This window comes from Syngnathus leptorhynchus, chromosome 15 (assembly GCF_054491065.1).
Source record: "Syngnathus leptorhynchus isolate UIUO chromosome 15, UIUO_Slep, whole genome shotgun sequence".
In the NCBI taxonomy this organism is placed as follows: Eukaryota; Metazoa; Chordata; class Actinopteri; order Syngnathiformes; family Syngnathidae; genus Syngnathus; species Syngnathus leptorhynchus.
In genome coordinates, this window is record NC_141209.1 from 1,689,589 (window position 1) to 1,708,774 (window position 19,186).

At 42.5% G+C, this 19,186-nt stretch overlaps 1 protein-coding gene across 2 annotated transcripts in view; it reads left to right on the forward strand.

The window, feature by feature from the left end:
* runx3 (RUNX family transcription factor 3) overlaps nucleotides 1-19,186 on the forward strand; it is a 35,719-nt gene that overhangs the window by 2,255 nt on the left and 14,278 nt on the right. For both annotated transcript variants that reach the window (XM_085931614.1, XM_085931615.1), the window contains exons 2-4: nucleotides 10,427-10,668; nucleotides 11,037-11,193; nucleotides 12,265-12,369. In XM_085931614.1, the coding sequence (XP_085787740.1) occupies nucleotides 10,427-10,668; nucleotides 11,037-11,193; nucleotides 12,265-12,369 (504 nt within the window). The remainder of the gene's footprint in view (nucleotides 1-10,426; nucleotides 10,669-11,036; nucleotides 11,194-12,264; nucleotides 12,370-19,186) is intronic.

Genomic DNA, 19,186 nt, shown 5'->3' on the forward strand with positions numbered 1-19,186 from the left:
TTCACTGTTTAGTATTACACTCATGAGAGCCCGCTCCCTTTGTAGCAGGAAAAAAAAGGCCTAGGTTTACTAGAGTGGGATTTGCTTTTATGCCTTTGTCTTATTGCACTGCATGTATGGAAGTCAGTACTTAAGAGTGAGAAATGCGTATTCTGGTTTTTTTGGGGGTTTTTTTGTTGAACCTGAGTAGACATATAGAGTGGAATAAAAGATGAGTTTAAATGCATGTCAATCACTGGCAGTGGATAAATTGCAAATCAAATAAAACACTGGCACTTTGAAACTGTACTAGCAGTTTTCCAAATGACAGAGCTGGCAAATGGCAAAAAACGTAATAACAATTTGATTGAGATTATTTCTTTGACATAAATAAATGGGCTTGATTGGAGCCTCTTGAAAGTCTTGCTGAGTGTGAGGCCCCCGCGAGATGCCAAGCTGAGCAAGCTGTAACTAGATATTAACAGTTTCAATATTTGAAAGTGAAAGCAAATAATAGAAAACTCATGTCAGCTACAGAGAAGTCCAATTCTGTCTCCAATTTAGCCGGGTATAATATCTATTTATAAAAACTCTGAAGGCATATTGGATTGAAGAAACATTCTGGACTTGATTATGTCTGTAAACGTTTTGGAGGTACTTATTTACTTTCTGGTCTGTCTCGCCGTTTTCACTGTCTGTCAACACAACTTTATGGGGAACACTTTTAGGGTTAGCTAGTAAGATGGCCTCGTGTAGCCAGTACAGAGGGGCGCTCTGATTATGTGGTTGACTAATGTTAAAGCCGGCCTGCCCACCTCCACCCTTCTACACTTTTGGCTCAAACCACCACGCCGAGCCTCGAGTGGGTCAAGGTTCGAGTCGTGTTAAGTGTAGTAGTAAATACAATTTTCTGGTGGTCTGCAAAATGTCTCCATGCCAATCTGATAAGATTTAATTTGTCTCTGTGTGAGAAGAATGTGCTTTTGTAAAGTTGAGTCATATTTTTATGACTCGGCATGCATTGCTGTTATTATTGTCGCTGTTATTAGTAGGATTTGCCATAAGTTATCAAGTGTAAAAAATATATGTCGTTAAAATCTTTATTAATTGGCCATTATGTTCATTGAATTGCTTTTACGTATATTTATTCTTTACATTAATAATAACAATAAAAACAGATTTGTACAGTACCTTTCAAGGAAGTCCGTTGCTTAATAAAGTGCTTTCGGCACTATGTTGGCGGAGGGAGTTGCAGCAGGACATTGTTTTGGAATGTGTCACTAACTGGAATAAATTCTGGTTAAAAAATGTATAGAGCCTAAATTTGACATGTATTACAAAATTCCCATGAGTGGATGTTGAAGAGAAATTTCAATGTATGTATAGCCATATTAACTAGCAGTTTAGTTCTTTACATATTCTAATTTATTATTATATGATAGGTGATATATTATCACAATACATTATTATTTTATTTCTACATTTGACCTGATCTGTTTTTAAACTCATCAGTTGTATCATTTGCCCCAAAGTAAACTGGAGCCGTTCAAAGACACTATGGAAGGGGTTCCCTGTCACAAGTGTCCCCTTCCTTGTCTACTCCAATGTCTGTCTAGCGGTGTGAGGTCATATATTGTATGTGCTCATCTCTTGGTCACATCAGTCACAAGCACCTTAACGCTATAGATCCTCATAAACAACAAATATTCTTCCACCCACATGTGAATTGAGCGCCTGGTTTCCTTTCCTCATGCTGAGCCAGGGAAACACATGTCAGCACGATGACTGTGACGTTCTTGCCCTGTCTGACCAAAGCGTAATGGCTAGTCGGGACAAACATATGGTCTGCTCATGTGTCAGCCCGTCGGCATTACCCACACAGTGCAAACAAAACATCTGAGGTGTTTGAAGGACTTCCCTCTTGATCTTACAAATGTGTGTCTTCAGTTTGGATATGAAATATTGTACTTAACTCACAGAAACATGACAGCGATCAGTGGACACTGCCAACCTGATGTCATATGTCTTGTCACCGTGGGACGGTTGGAAACAAAATTTCGATCTCTTTGTGTGTCTTGGCATGTGAAGAAATTGACAATAAAGCAGACTTTGACTTGAGAAAGAGGTTTTGTGTGACGGAGACTGACGGACTCTTTAATCAGCGTGATGACATAAGAGCGGGCCAGTGGTTCAGTCAGCGCAGAGTTTGATCAAGCTAATCACCAGGCAGCCAGACTCCACGCTACTGATTGGATTTACAAACGCGCCTTGTCATCGTCGTGTCATTAGCTTGTCGTTAGCTGTGGCCGCCTTGACGTGGAACAGCAGAGAGCGAGGCCTAAACACTGCAATCAGAGGATTAGTGAGTAGTCAATGTGGATGCCTCTGAGTCAAAGAGGGAAAGTCCTGCCCTCACCATGTTGGAGCTCCATGTGGCCTGGGTGCTAACGCTACACCGGGAACGCCACGGCTGATTAGCACCAGAGATGATGAGAGGAAACATTTAGTCACTTCGGACACACGGGTGGTTTACCGGAATCCAATGGAGTCGGCCGAGTCCACGGCTATTGCAGTTTTATAAGGAGGTCTTCCATTGGGTGGGTGCAGGCCTGGGAACCGAGCCCAGACTTGTAAGTTTAACTGGTGCATGCTGGGCTGTCGCTCTTTGTTCTCATGGCAGAAAAAAAAACTCTTTGACATGTGGAGATGGTTCATTTTCCTTATTAGATTTCATATAGAAGTCAATTGGAATAACTGACAATCATTATTTGCTGCCAAATCTTCATTTTGCGAAGCATGACAGTATCATGTGTTTAAGTCTGCTCTAGAGCTCTTCGACATGCAGGCTGAGAGACGCCACGCCACGCCACGCCTTTGTTTCCTTACAATTAAAAGCCCAGGAGGCCTGCCAAGTACTTTCCAAGAGTTGTCTTGGGTCTGTAGCGAAAAGTGGCACGGACGTTTGTCAGGAAACCAGCGCCGAGTTTGCTGCTGGAAGCTGGACGGATTCTGCGGTGAGTCAGATGGCGCTCGGGAAGCAGAAGTCCTCTGAAGAGGGAAATGAATGCAAATTCAACATTTGGGGCGCCCTTTGAAGTCCTTTTGGACTTCAATGAGTGTGACAGAACCTGGAATGACCGTGTAAGAGTCATGTAAAAAGTTGAAAGGGATAAACAGTGATGACGGTAAAATGCTGGAAATACGCTCGTAACAGTACACAATTGTGCCTTTCCAAAATATTATGACAGGTATTCAATTCATCGTAATTGTGGTTGAGGTTTACGAACTGCACAATGGAGACGTCTTGCTGGTTTGGCTAAACCGGAGAACTGAGCATTATCATCTTTTAAGTGACAGTCTTTTGTAGCTTCCAGATCAATCAAAGGAGCATTTAATCAGCTCTTGTGGATTTTAAGGAGGCAGGTGGACCTTCACATCACTTGGTGCCAGTCTCCAAAACATGATGCTTACTCTCAAAGTGGAGCAGTCAAATACTATCTCAAATGCCCAAAGGAAATGCAATACAAAGCTACGGACATTCTCTCCATTGACCAAATACCAAATCCCTTTTCATTCATCCATCTTCCTTTCACTTCTCACTCTCTCTTATCTTTACTTTTAAAGTTTTTCCTCCAGCAAAAAGAAGAGAGCCAAGCACAAAGGGGCATTGTCTGCTGGTCCAAATGTGGTTTGCAGACTCATTTTTAATGCCTTGGTGGTTGCAGGAAGCCAAGCATGCTTCCTAATATTTGGCTCACATGCGATTTCATTCGAGGAAAGACTGAGCTATGACAGCCTTGTCTTTGTGCCCCCCCCTTCCCTCCTTCCCCTTTCTAGTGGCATAACTACATTTGTGTGGAATCTCCAGTGTTATAGGAGAGAGTCGAGGCAGGCTTGGTTGCCAGTCAAATGTGTTTGGGTTGTCAGACTGAATGGCTTCCAGCACTGCGATCTGTCTCCTCTCCTCGTCAGTGAAAGCTGTTTGATCTGACAGAAAGACTCCATTAGAGACAGGAAAGTTCAACTGCTTGGAGGTTGGATGCCTACAGCAGCCCAGAGAGGAAAAGCTTTGCACACGCAGTCTGGTTGCAATCTTGGTGTCTATGACGGTGTGTCTATAAATGTCTCCGAGCATTACTGATCAGTAGGCTAGGTGCGTGTGTGTTGATAAAGGTTACCGTTTATTTCCATACTTTATGGACAAATTGCCAAGACACTCTTTGTAATTGATGAACTATGACATTTTTGGACGATTGCTTTTATGTGTGTTATTTAAGGCCCATTTGTCTTTCAGCGTGACTCGGGAGTTAGCTTACTCGTTCAAGCGTTGCTAGCTTGAGGGGTTATGACTCCGAATTTACTTCCATGGTGATGTAATGAGCAGTTGTCCCAAAACTTTGCGATAATACCTTTGTTATTTCCTGAGGTACCTTCATGTTTTGTGGTCAACCAGTATCATAGTCTCACCGCCACCACTGAACCCAACCGTCAATTCGGGTCAGCGACGCCCTAAAATTTAAAAACACGTGTCGATGGCTTGATGAATACATGTAATTGTTTAGCTTGACATTCTCGCTGCATGTATTCCATTTCATGTGGCTTCAACTTCCACTAATCATGACGAACTTTGACAAATATGACTCAGTCCTCCAAGGGGGGAAAAAAAATGAGTGATACTTGCGTAAGACGTGGCACGTTAAAAATAATCGCTTGTTGGCTTGCGTCATAGCTCGTTACTTTTATTTGGGGCTCAAAAAAAGTTCCATACTATCCTTTCATTAATGTAGATATGAAATTGTGTTCAAATGTGCAAAATAGTGAATTTTTAATCAGCACCACGAACCCTCTGATTGTAAAATAGCCCCTGGCATATAGTTGCTGTTTTCAAGCGATTAGGCAAGTGTGAAGGGCCATTTAAACATCCGTCCCCTGATCTTTGTGTGGGAGCTGGCACCAGTTAAACTGTCATTGGCAGAAGCTGTATTTTTTTTTTTACTGAAGGTAAACGCAACATGGCAGTACCGCAGGTGTCTGGTCGAGTACACCCACCAATCCCCCGGTTTGTCACAATAAAACAGTGACTTGTCTCTGTTAGTGTCTCTGGCTTGCGGCCATCCTGAGAAATGGACTCCAAAATTTTCATTGGACACATTCGGCAGAGTCAGAGTGAGTCAGGATCCTGTGTGGCGTGAGTGTGTTTATGTGTAGGGGGGGGGGTGCTGTCACTTTGGCAACGCAACTGCACATATTGCAGCGATTACCACAGCGGAAAAATGTTTTTCTGCAACATGCAATTACTACAGATTACAGATTGCCGTCCTTGCATCAGAAGCTCTCGCCAGCAAAGGAGAAACACTTTGTGTGTGTGCGTGTGTTTTGTCACACACAAATTCACAGACAGACAAAGAGACAAAGAAAGATGAGAAATGATTATAGCTTTCATGAAAAACCACAGAAGAAAAAAAAATGCGGGACTTGATGTATTTATGGTAGTCATTTGAATGTAAAAGTTATATGGACTCTCAGAGTGTAAATAAAGATCCCGTGGAGAAAAAAAAAAAGGTCCTTCACAAGATAAATGGGCTTATTTTCATTTCAAAACATTTCTTAACTCAAATAAATGTTGGACTTACTGTAATGTTTAGTTCTAGGTTACAAAACCAGTAGTGATAGCAAATAAAACAATATAGATGGAAAAGCAGTGGCCACACTAAGGTGGGGCCTTATTTACAAAACCCACCAGATCAAAAGTACTCCTATAATAGCACGGGGGTTCTTTTGGTGAGCTGCTACTTTTAGTGGCTTTCCAAAGAATAAACAGGCACAGGAACCACATCACACACTGCTAACTGTCATCATTGGGTGAGTGGAGTACCCGATGGATGATGTGAGGGTGGAGCCACCGTGACAACGGGCTTTATAGAGAAAGAATATATGAGAAGGGGCAAGCGGCCTTGGTCTATCATGAGGGCAGATCGTGGCTTTTTATTTGGAGGCTTAATTGTACATAAAACAACACCAAACTACACCTGCAGGCATTTGTGTTTACAACTAGTCAGCATTATTGTAAATATTTCCGAAACTTGTTCAATGCTTTTCTTTCAGAAATAGGATTTGGGAAAATTGGAGTCAGTATGCGAACAAAATCACATTTGACAAAACACAGCAATGATGTCATCGCTAAATGGCCATTTAGAAGTGAGGCACCATCCCTTGATCACTGTCTCCCGCAAGTACAATATATTAGTACCAGTGAGTGGTTTGTTTGTGTTACATATTTAATAATACCAATATGTCGTCATCATATCATTGTATTTATTTACTGGAAAAAAAACTATTTTGCTTTAGTTTTGAGTGTGTGAGTGTAACAGCATTGATCGCATTGTAATATATGCTGTAATATTGTAAAATTACAGAGTCGAGCAGTCACCCGATAACATGTTGGACATTTTGGCACATTTCAAAACGAAGCCCTTAAAAATCAATTTACATTGACGATTGAAATATAAACATAGGTGGAGTCGTCCCCCAACAGCCATTATTTTGCTCAATTGATTCAGGAGGCTTTAATAAGCCCTTGGCTCCACTCTGCACCTTTTATAGAACGTAAGCAGAGTATTAAAGATGCATGAGGCCGATGGGCTGGCTGTCTACTCCGGTGTTTTTGTCTCATCCCAAATCATCCTTGTCCAAAATGTAGAAAGTGGAAATGGCTTTGGTGAATTCCATCATCTAATCACAGACGCTCTTCTCCACTATATGGAGCAGAAGAAAAAAAAAAAGAAAATTCAATCCAATAGCACACAACGAGGTGAAACGAGTAAACAAGTTGAACGTTCCAGGGCCACCGCAGAATTCATCATTCATACAAAAAAATACCCAAAGCCCAGAAATGGTCCTCATTTAATCCAGAGGAATAAAACTCCATTTCATAGTTGTCCATTCACAGCGCTCGTATTTCCACCGAGCACAAATCTCGAGAAGAAATTTAAGCAGACACTTTTGGGAAGGAATGTATTCGGTGGGTTGAGGGCCAAAGCCTTCCCTGTAATTTGTGAATGTACAGAAATGTGTGATGGCCGCAGATTCTCTAAAGATAGAATCTTTGTCTTAGGTCATCGCCCAACCTCAAACTAGGTCTAATTGGCTCCACAGCCCCCTTTGCAAATGAATAGCTAGCCATCCAAAAGGCTTATGTCTCGCGGCTCTGAAAATAGCCCAAAAGTTGACCTAGGTTAATAGATTCTATCAAGCTAGAAAAAAAAAATGAATATGAAACTGGGAGAGGATTCACATAGCTGAGGTTTCGCCCATCTTCAAAGTGACTTTTAAGTGGTTCTGAGGCAGAGTGGGTGGCAGATAGATGCATGAACCCAAATCATTCCAGTCGCCTAGTCAAACCGTGTTCATCTTTGCATTACAAACTTTGGAAGAAAAAAAAAAAAAAAGTTTCACTCATGTTTAGCATTTCTGGACTTAGACAAAGACAGTTTTTTAAAGGAACATTCAATAGTCTGGTCAGACGTACAAGTGTAAAAAGAAGCTAACCTTACTTCAAATATTCTCCAACAAACATAACTTTGGTGGGCACTGATTTGTTTACTGTTCTGGTCACAGGAGTGTAAACGAAATGATTAACTCATCTTTTTTAAGACAATAAAACACTGCATGATGAAGCTGGACAAATGTATTGCGATACGCACGAGCACTCGCATGCACGGTGGGGGCCTATCGGAGGTGAGTTTGAGGTTTTGCATGTCCTCCAGCAGTTCTGTCTTGATTTCAAGCCTAAATCATTAAAAAGCGTTCAGGATCCGCGGCGAGCTCCGTTCATGCGGCTGAAACTGTAGAAAGTGAATGGTGAAATGCAGAGGTCCAAATGTGACAGGGCACATTAAGGCTGAGCATTGAACTGCTGTGCATGTGTGGTCACCGTTTTAAGAATGAACCACCTCAATGACAAAAATATATCACAAGTATTATCGATTGAAGTCTTATTATAAATAGAGGCTGTGTGGTCGTATCATGTTGGGGGGGGCGGGGGGTTATTGGCTCATCTGTAAGAGCTTGGGCTTCGCAAAGACGGGTTGGAGTCCTGCTGAGAACCAAACAATAGCAGCCATTGTTGAAGAGCCGCTACTTTGCAAGATGACTGCTTTCGAGGTGCAAGGCACTGAATCAACTTTCAGCTTCGTGTGTGTGTGTGTCCGCTTTTTGGTGTGCTGGGCAACAAAAATATACAGTCATGGGTCAATTGAATTTGGGGGTTCAAATTAATATGATAAATATATGAAATAACAGGGGTGATGTTGTGAGTGGGAAGACTTGGACATTTTTACTTTAATTTAAAGGAATCAATATTGTAAATTCAAACATTTAAGCAAGCATAATTCTGCTTTGATGAATTCTACACGGTGCTGCTTGAGTTCAAACAAGTTCAAATCTAATGTACGTGTCAAAGTGAGACTTCATTTGAAGGTTTCTTTATATTTTGATGTATTTGTCCGTGCATGGCTCTGACTATGGGTAAAATAGAGAAATTGAGGCCAATCCCTTGAAGACGACAATAGCACTGAAGTTATCAACTAGATTTAAAAAAAAAAAAGAAAAACCCGCAAGGTTCAAAATGTTAAAAATAATTAAAACGGTTTCATTTGTATTCTCTTAATTGAAGTGATTGCAAAAATGTGTGCTTAATTCCTTTTAGCACTGTTTTTATTCCTGTCACTCCATCCTATAACGCATTATATTTGTTAACTCCCAGATTCCGTTGCTAAATGATCCAATAAACGATTGTAATAAATAACAAAACGCAGATATAGCTCATTGCACGCCTGCTTCCATATCGTTAGGCGTGCACAAAATAATCACAAATAATCTCAATCTAAATTTTAACATATTTATGGCTCTATAATATGCTGTGATCGAACGAATATGTAGAGAATTCAAGATGATTTAATTCTGGAAGTGTCGGGGCTTTATTCTAATAGATTACACAAACATTTACAATATTTAGATTTTTCTAAACCAATCGACAAATGACAGTTACATTTATTTGGATGAGTGGTTATTAGGGTATGGTCTGATCTATTTTAAAGAAGAGATGAAAAGTGTCCTCTCCACGCAAACGCCGTTTGAAATTAAAGGCAAATACGCCAACTAGTGTGTGCAAGCAGAACCACACGTAGGTTGGCCGGCTGGGATCTCCAATAAAGCCATTCTGAGCCATTCAATATGTTTGCCCAATGTAATGCTTCAGATTCAATTATTTCAGTCTTTTTTATTATTATTTAAAAAAAAATATTTGCATTAAAAAGTGCAGACGAGAAGCATTGATGTTCTCAATGGGGAAAAAGAGACACATTTGCTTTCTTTCTTTTTTATGACTCATTGACAGTTCAGAAGCAAATATATCAAAGATGTTTTGCTTTTGCGTGTTAAAAATGTCATTTTTGTCAGCCTGTGAAATCATTTTTTATATGTTAAACTTAAGTCACAAATCATTTACGGATGCAGCCTAAGTGAATTTTAAACCTAATGCTTTTCATTTCATCAAAATAAAAAATAAAAAAGGCGCTCCGGTCATTTGGCGTGTATCCTACTTTTAAAAGGTAGAGACAGAAAAGAAAGAGATGGCTTAATAATTGAGTTTGAGGCGGCTTGAAGAAGTAGCAGCGGCGGCGGCGGAGACTGATTGGTCTGCTGAAAGCCCAACCCAGAAGATTCATTGGTGGAAAGCATCTCCACACTCCCGACCACTCAAAGACTAAAATGATTCGGGTAAAATAATCCGCAGCACTCTTGAGCTCTCCATTCAGCCTCGCGATCGTTTTCGCACGTCCTTAATCTTCTCCCCGGTGGATAACTTGGAGTGAAACATCTTTGCGGGCACGCGGCAGCCCCTTGATTGGGGTGTTTTTTTGGTTTTGGGTGGACGAGGACCCGGATAAAGTTTTACGCACGTTTTACGCGCGGGAGGACACTTATTCTACAGTTTCACTTTGGCTGTAGCTGTTTTATTGGAGCATTGCAAGATTTGAAGTGACTTTTCTCAACTTTTATTTGACATCTTTTGCTCTCATTGACACAAAAAAAACTCTATCAGCTGGACTCTTTCTTTTTTTTTTCCCCCCCAACCAACCAAGTCTGGATTTCTTCGTCCAAAACAGTTTTCATGAACTTGGTATTTACGCATTTCACGAGTGTCATAGGACTTTGTCAATGATTCACCACCATCTGATCTAGCGCTCAATCATCCCTTTTTCAAATCTGTGGTTGAGCGCTTTCCTCTGCGTCGGTTGCGCCGTCGCCTCCATCCGCCGCCGCCGCAGCAGTCAAGAAAGAAGCCAGCATCAGACTTTGAAAAGCTGTGCAAAGTTGTGCACCGACACCCCTCCCGTCAGCTTGACACTGACCCGAGCTGTTGTTGTGATGCATATTCCCGTAGAGCCGCCCACCACCAGACGGTTCACGCCGCCTTCCGTGTCCTTCACCTGTAGTAAACTCGCAGACGGCAACGGGGCCATGGCCACCCCTGGCCCGCTCAGGGCGAGAACCGACACCAGGAACGTGGTGGACGTCCTGGCGGACCACGCGGGCGAGCTGGTCCGCACCGACAGTCCCAACTTTCTCTGCTCAGTCCTGCCGTCTCACTGGAGGTGCAACAAGACTCTGCCCGTGGCTTTCAAGGCAAGATGCATGACGCAATTGAACAAATTCAAGTGTGACAAAATGTGCACATTTTTAAAGACAGAAAGAGACCAGCTGCTTCTGTTCAATTTTTTTTTTATATTAAAAAGCAGTATTGGGAAAATGAACACAAAACATGAAATGTCGCCTAAGAAAGAAACAAAATTGCCATACGTTCGCAATTCTAATAATAAAACAGCCTCATTGAAACACAATGAATTATAACAGATCTTTTGGGAGAATTTCCTATTTTGATACATATTAATGGGGAAAATATTTGCAAAGGGATGCGGTTTTTGTATGCATGATTTGAGGCTGCAAGCGGTGACGGCGCATGCACCCGCTTTTTTTCCTCTTTGCGCATCCAGGTTGTGGCCCTTGGCGATGTCCCTGACGGCACTCTGGTCACGGTCATGGCCGGGAACGACGAGAACTACTCGGCCGAGCTGAGGAACGCCTCCGCCGTGATGAAGAACCAAGTGGCCCGCTTTAACGACCTGCGCTTCGTTGGGAGGAGCGGACGAGGTGAGCACGCAAATGCAAAGAATTGGATTGACCAAATATATCAAATAGAAAAAGAAAACAGGGGAAAAAAAGTCGACTTTAATAAGTCAGCTATTTTTCCTTGATGATGCGTGTTGCTTTTTTTAAAGATTAAAAATTCCAAATATGGAATAATTTATTTAAGGTGTAGCGCGTTCCCGCAGTCGGTTTATCCTGCATGAGGGTGCGCACAGAGTTTCTGAATGCGTGGGGTGTCCATTTGGTGCTGTGCCGAGAGATGGATGAATTTGGTGCAAGTTAATTTTCGCAGGCCTCCTTTGTGTCATTGTCAATGCGAGAGCTTGCATTGCATTGTTCCTGAAACAAAAAAATAAATAAAAATAAATAAATAAATAGCACAATCCAGGGCAGTGACTAAATCTAATTTATATATCATGAGTTAGACAGACATTTTTTCTATAATAACATATCCAAGAATAAAATAGATTATATATATATATATATATATATATATATATATATATATATATATATATATATATATATATATATATATATATATATATATATATATATATATTAGATTAGATATATTTTTTCAATCTCTTTAGAAGTATTTCGAGCCTTTTTATTGTGTATTTTATTCTGAAGTTGACAACAATGAAAGCAGCCTATTGTCTTTAAATTATAAGGTAGCCCGCGCACACATCTGATTTAGGCAGTAAATTAACACCATGGTTTTCCCCCTTCCTCCCACACAGTCTCTTTTTAACACGAGATGTCTCTCTCATGTCTGCATGGGACGAGACCCCCCTCTTCACCCCTCCGCAGACTTGGATGCAGATGGGAGTAAGATCCCTCATTGTTGAACAATAAACCATCACTGTGAGCATTTTCAGGCAATCTGGAGCACATTCTCTCAATAATCCAAATCATATAACCACTGTCAGGCCCTCAACTGAGGTGGTCCACAAGTTCCCCCCCATTTATTATTTTTCAATCCCGAAGGCCACAGTGACACCAAAGCTGCCGACGTTTAGAGGTTGCATGAAACAATAAAGTGTTGAAAAACAATGCCTTGCTGTTTTGCAGGGAAAAGCTTCACTCTGACCATCACTGTTTTCACCGGACCGCCTCAAGTGGCCACTTATCACCGCGCCATCAAGGTCACTGTGGATGGGCCACGTGAACCACGCAGTGAGTACAAACACACACACACACACACACACACATTGCTGTGGTATTGTCACCAATAGGGAGAGCTACATACAATACAGTCAGTTGATTGGTCATCAGAGAATCAGCAAAAAAAGAGGCAGGCACAGACTAAAACTAGACCATAGCAGTCGAAAAAAAATGGATTTACACATTTTAGATTTTATCTGAATTTATGAACATCAAGAAATGCATTTATGTGTTTTTTTTTCTTTTTCTTATTTCATTCAGTTATTGTTTTCCCCACACAATTCTGATATCGTGCTAAGAGACCTCGTTCTCGTTCATCAAGTTCTTGACTTTTTGTATTCAGGGGAGGGTGAAGTTGCTCCATTGTTACTCAAAAGAGATTGCACAGATTTGCTCAATAATCCAACATGCAAATCACTCGAGTGGTTTTTGCGCAGGCCTTCATGGCACGAATGAGACCAAACAATAACGTCCTCTCCTTCTTAGATTCCTCATATTTGTTGGCTTCACTAAAGAGTTACATAACCTCCAAATGCTAATTTCTTTGCTGACTCTGCTATTGTCATCCTATAAACACACCCCATAATTGAGTTTTACGGTCTGCGGCATGTTGCGCTCATTTCTACCTACCGCTTGGTGGAAAGGTGACTTTTTCTTTACTTTCCGGTGCTCCACCAGTCACACACTCTAAGTAAATTGCTTGAGTCAGGCCCCCCCCCTCACCCCCAGGTTGTCTGCAGCTATGCGCACATGCAATGCGTGCCATTTTTCATGAGCTCAAGGTGGGATAGATAGGATGGCTTGGATTTCATAACCATTCCAACAGAGAGATCCAGTTTTTAATGGTTCTAGCGTGCGGGGTTTCCAAACGGCTAGATAGCTGAGGCTTGTGCTCATGTCTGTGATATTTGGGACAGCGGGGGGATTTAGTTCAGTCAAAACAGAGCACGGCAAGAGAGGTATCAAGTGCCACATGGGGGTAGAGGGGCGCATGGCAGAGGGGCACTCAACGACATGCCCCCCCCCCCCCCCCCCCGCAAGTTTGCACGCTATTTGCAGCAGCGAGAGAACAGATAATAATAAACCGAGTATATGCATTTGGATATTTTCAATCTGATTGTGTGTGTGTGTGTATCTGCAAGCATCTCCGCTTGAAATAACCGTGCACACGTCTCCCATCTGTCTGTCAAAATGTTACAGCTCGAGCTGAGGCGTCAGAGTGGCCGTGCTTCTTTTACACCGGCCCATTTCGAAAAGGTGACGGTGTTTAATATAGGGCAGGACCGATTTAGGTCCCTGCCAAAGCTGATGCATGCTAGCTCGCTCAGTGTAGTATAGTAAAAGATGTTTTGGTAGGATACAAGAGTTGTATTCAAACGTAAAGAAGATATTTACAAGTGTATATTACAACCATAAAAAATGAAAGCTGTCTGATGATAACAAAATGAGGAAAATGACCAAAATGGTTTTGAAATGCCATTTTAGAAGCAGAAAAGAAAAATACAAGTTCAATTAAGGGGTCTCTTATTATATACAAAAAAAGAAATACTTTGAAAGAATATACTGTAATATTAGTCGTGTCAGGCCAGCACATAACACAAACATTCCAAAAAATTTTAGGGCCGCAAACAAAAATCAGATTACTTTCTGACCGCAAGGCACCTCTTAACATCGTTTGTGCAACTTTTACATGCAAGGAAGGGAGAGAGGCGCTTTTGTCAACCCATAAAAATAATAGCAGTTTGACCCCCAGGGATAGTCGTGCGCTTCGGTGCTGCTTCCCTCCAACTTTTCCTGCGTTCACCCGTTAAGTCAATGCAATGTTACAATGTCATTTCACAATATAATATCTAATCTTAAGGAGAAAGCGAGTGCACAGTAATTTTCAACACGTTGTGACTTATGTGCCCCAAGTTAAATGTTCAGCCAAGTATTTTTGTCTCCCTCACTGCCGATTTCCTCATCACACATCCGGCATGCGTCACCCTCCCCTCGCTCAAACTATCTGTCGTATTATTATCAAACTTCTGCTGAGGCCACACTGGAAGAATAACTGTCGCAACTGAAAGCTCGTCCTCTTTTACTTCTCAGAAGTGCGTTTGACAAAAAAAAAAAAATGTTGGTTGTTGTTGCTATCAGTTCCTTTACACCATACCCCCCCCCTCCCCTCCCCCCTGCATGGTTCCTCTCACCAATGAATCCTCCAACTATATTTTTGGGTGCTCTTCTCAATGGCGTACTTATGCATGAGATCAGCCCTGCCTATGCACTTATGGGTTCGCTGGTGTTGTTTGTATTTCTGTATCTGGAGCGCTCGAGGCTGTCAGATGAATCAGAACCTTCATGAAGTCATTGAGTTTGATTTTGAAATGGCCCTCCGTATTTTCAGCGACTGACATCACTTTTTAAAATAACTACAAATGTGGACGCTCACAGGACACTTGATTCAATATTACATGGGAGGTTCATGTCACGTTCGGGTTTTGTTATTTTTGCGAGGCACAAACTGATTTTAGTTTATTGTTAAATTAATATATGACAGTTCAATTTAAGGAAGTTTCTTCCTTTAAAGCTGTTGAGTTGAACAGATAAAATATGTGAGGCATAGCATGCAATGACGCTGATATAATTCTGAATACACAGCAAGTCCGTCTTTCTACTCCTGGAGTTGTAGGTAGCCGCACACACCCAGTCAAATAAATACAGGCAACAAAACACCACTGAATGTGTGTTTGTGTGTGACTATTTGCATTTGGCACACATACTGTACAAAGTATGCAAATAGACACACAATGACATTTGCTTCTTTTTTCTATGATATTCCATAAAGTCAACAAAAGACTCGATGGTTGTTGTTGCCCCCGTGTGTGTCTAGGTGTGTGTATGTGTGCACCTGCCAGGTGCTTACATCGCTTTAAGTAAGTCGGCGCCCCTCCCGTGGGCCACGCCCCTGCTCCACAAATCACATGAAAGGTTCGGCATCGGTGCGAATTGCTCTCTCAAAGGCAACTTTGATGTTTGAAAATGGAGATGGGTGTCTTTGAAAGACAGGCCTGCGGGTGTATCAGTGCCAGGGGAGGGAGGGAGGGAGGGAGGGAGGGAGGGAGGGTTGGGAGGGAGAAAGGGAGGGCGTGTGCAGGGTGCTTTCCTGACTGCTAATGCTATGACTGGATGAGCTACTGTATGACCAGGAGACACACTACCGGCTTTGCTATGTCTAGGTAGCACAAAGATGAGAAACTAATTATTATTATTATTATTATTATTATTATTATTATTATTATTATTACTCATCCAGCAGTTGTCAACTCGCTTGCTAAAATCTGCACCAAAACGTAAAATTTGCATGTGTAGTAAATAATTTTGCAAACAAATGTTACAGTTTTTATTCAAAAATCATCCGTCTAATTTTTTTTAATTGGCCATAACGGCTCTCTGAGGGAAACCGTAACTACAAAGTGGGCCATGCTAAAAATAAAAAAGTTTGACACCCCTTACCTAAGCAGTTACCTCAACAGAGAACACTTATTTGTCTATTAGCAGCACATGGACGTTGCAACACAGAGTTTCTATTCCCAAAAAGAGGAAAAAAAGATCGTTAAAGAGTGTCTAATATGTGCTCTTTAAGCCAGCTGATGTCTGTGAAAGCCACAATAGCCTCAGGCTCAAGTGCTTTCTTTTTTTCCTCTCAGACTAAAATTTCCACCCTATATTTGCTGACGCCAGATAGAACACCCAGACACACTATGAATTACCAAATTATTTACAGAGGCCTCAAACAACACCATGAATTCATTCAGATCATGCGAGTAATGCCGCCAAGGAAGACGTTTGTTAGAGAATGACTGAGACATGCCGCCAACGCCGCCGCCGCCGCCGCTCGCCTCCCTCCGTCTCCCCTCGAGCCGCTCAATGTACCAGCCAAGCGTCTTTCCTGTTTACTTACCTACGAGGGGGAAGTAAAATGCTCGCTCTGTGCGTCCGCGCTCTTCCATATTTACTCGGACCCACACAGGAGGGACCCATTACAAGCTTTCAGGCATAATTCAATAAAAGTTCCGATCTGCATTTAGAAAAATAAATGGCCCGTGAGTGAGGGAATATTTTCTCCTCGGCTGCATTATGACAATAAACCGTTTGCCGAGGCATCGGGCACAGGGGTGAAGTGGAGTGTGTGGATGTGTGTGTGTACTGGCACCTGCTGCTTACTGGAAAGGACTTTTTGTATCACGACCATGTGGTTTGGGCCTTTATATCTTCAGGCTTTATTGGTTAGAAACAGTGAGCAAATAATAGGTGAAGCGGGCTCTTTTTTTTTGTCCTTCCAGAACTTCAGAAGATTGTAAACACAGAGAGGGGGAAGCCTTGCCATGTAAAAGCATACAGATGAAGACAGGCCCAACTCTAGCGCCAGTGTGAAAATGACACATTGTTTTTGCGAGTTTGCACAGTGGAAAAAAAATGCACCCGTTTTATATTTCACACTTGACTTTGACTCAAAAGTCATATGTGTTATGGGCCGGGAAGCCGTTTGACACGTCTACCGGCGATGTATGTGACAGCAACGGTAGCTCTTTTCCTTTCCCACAGCGTGGCGTGGTGAGGCCCCGCCTTCTCACCTAACACTTAGATGCACACAAGTTCCTATTTGAAGCGTTGCAATATCACCGGTTGCTTTCATAGAATGTGTCACGAGCAAGCAAAAAAAAAAAATCCTCTTCTATCCATCTTTAGTGTCACAAACATGCACGCACACAAAGTTGCGGCACAAAAGCAAGCTGATTGCTCCGAAGCATGCTACGGGCCCTATTGTGTGGCTGGGGAATCCGAGCGCATTTGGCACCCCTTTGCTTCTCTTGGCTTGCCTCGACTTGCCTCCCTGTAGGCCTGCCCTTGTGTGTGGCACGGCCTCCGACGCACACGCACACACATTTAGCAGACACACGCAATGAGCGTTATCATCTTATCAGAAAAGGAAGGCTGCTCTCTCTCTGCTCAAGCACTCTCATGTAGCAACTTCCGTTGACGGGAGGGGGATTTTTCACACTGCCGCTCGTCCCCCCCGAGACCAATGCTGCATCTGCCTGAGGGACCCGAGCGCTGTGGAGATAGCGATGAAAACAGACAGCAGAATGTTTGAGGAGATAAAAGTTGGCCTTGTTGCAAACATCCTGCACACACACCTTTAATTATGATAAATATGCCTGCTATTCTCTTTCAAAACGTTTTATGTAAATGAGGCTTCCAGTTGTGTAACGTCTGCGTGCGGCGAGCACGGGACTCATTTAGGCCCAGACGAGACAGCCACAATCGCCGACCGAGGGTAAAAACCACATCCTTCAGGGTCAGCCTCAAAACAAGAACTTGGATTCGCCCCGGTCGAGATACCTAAATGTGTGATTGGTGGCCGTGGGAGCATGGAGTTGCGGTGATCCACACTGAGCAAGTTCCAAAAAATAAATAAAAAGGGAAGTTGAAGAAAAAGAGGCGGAAAGACAGGCCGGGTAGCAACAGGAGGAAGAGAAAGACAGGTGTGCATGACTTTACTCAACAGATGTTGAAACCTTGTTGAAACGGAAGTTTGCTCACACGCTTCAACTGTTGCTCCATTTGAACAAACTATGGATCACGTTCCACAGCTGAGACTTTTTCAACGTATGGCACAGCGGCCGCTCGGACGTCTCGTGCAAATCACGTTGAACGTCTCCAAAATGGCCCCTCGCTGACTTTCCAGTGAGTCACACATAGTTTTCATTTCGATGTGTGATTCACTTCAATTGTAGCCTGTTATCCAGAGCCTATCAAGTCCATTTATATAGCAAATACAAATATTTACACTTCAGATATACTGGGTGCAAACTTGGCTTTGGGCCAAAGCACGTTTTGCCCTTTTGCTGTCCGGATAGGGTTTCACTTTGCCCCTGTAAAAGCAGCAAGTAAAAAGGAGCTTGTGTTTAATGCGGATAGGAACACGTTTCTCGATTCGGGATGAAGGAAGGAAGTTAGGTCATCGTAGTCGCTCGTTCGGCTGTCGTGCGACGAGCGGGCGCATTGAGCAAATATTGTCTCCGTGTTGGGCAGATACAGGCTTTTGTGGAGGGAAAGTTGGCCGCAACTCAATCAGGTTTGCTGTTAATACGTCGTGTGGTAACCCGCTCTGGTGAAAAAAACAACTTTTCGCAGCTCCACCACAAAATGCAGTACGGCCTAGAAATGAGAAAGGAAGTCGTTTTGCAGTGGAGATAAAACACACACCCATTCCTCCTCGGTACATTATTAATACCAGACATTTTATATCAAGCATTTTATTTGTTCTTCATAGGCTTCCATAATGCTTTCAGATGATTCCGAAAGGAGGCTAGTAAATGGACAGCGTCCATTTCTGCTTGGCCGCCGCTGTTTAGGCCTCATGTGTGCACTGGCCCCTGTCTCCCAGCTCTATCTTGTGGTTATGATATCATTGCAAGAAAAACAGGGCATTCTCTCCTAAGTGCACACTGACACATAAAATATTCATCCCACCACAAAAACCCCTCTGAAATGGGGCTGCAGTGAATCTCCTGCACCCCCGTACGGCCCTCGCAGAGTAGATGTCAAACGTTGGCGGTCGCTCCGGACCCGCTGCTACAACTGGGGTCAACAAGCCAAAGACACAGAATTAACCTGAACGTGGAGGTTAACTGGGAGATGTGGGTGGGGAGCATACAGCAGGGGCGTCAAAGTCATTTTTGTCGCGGGCCGCATCGTGGTCATAGTTTTCTTCGGAGGCCCGTATACGATTATTATATACAATACAGGTTTTCTATGTTTTTGTCTATTTTCTATAAGT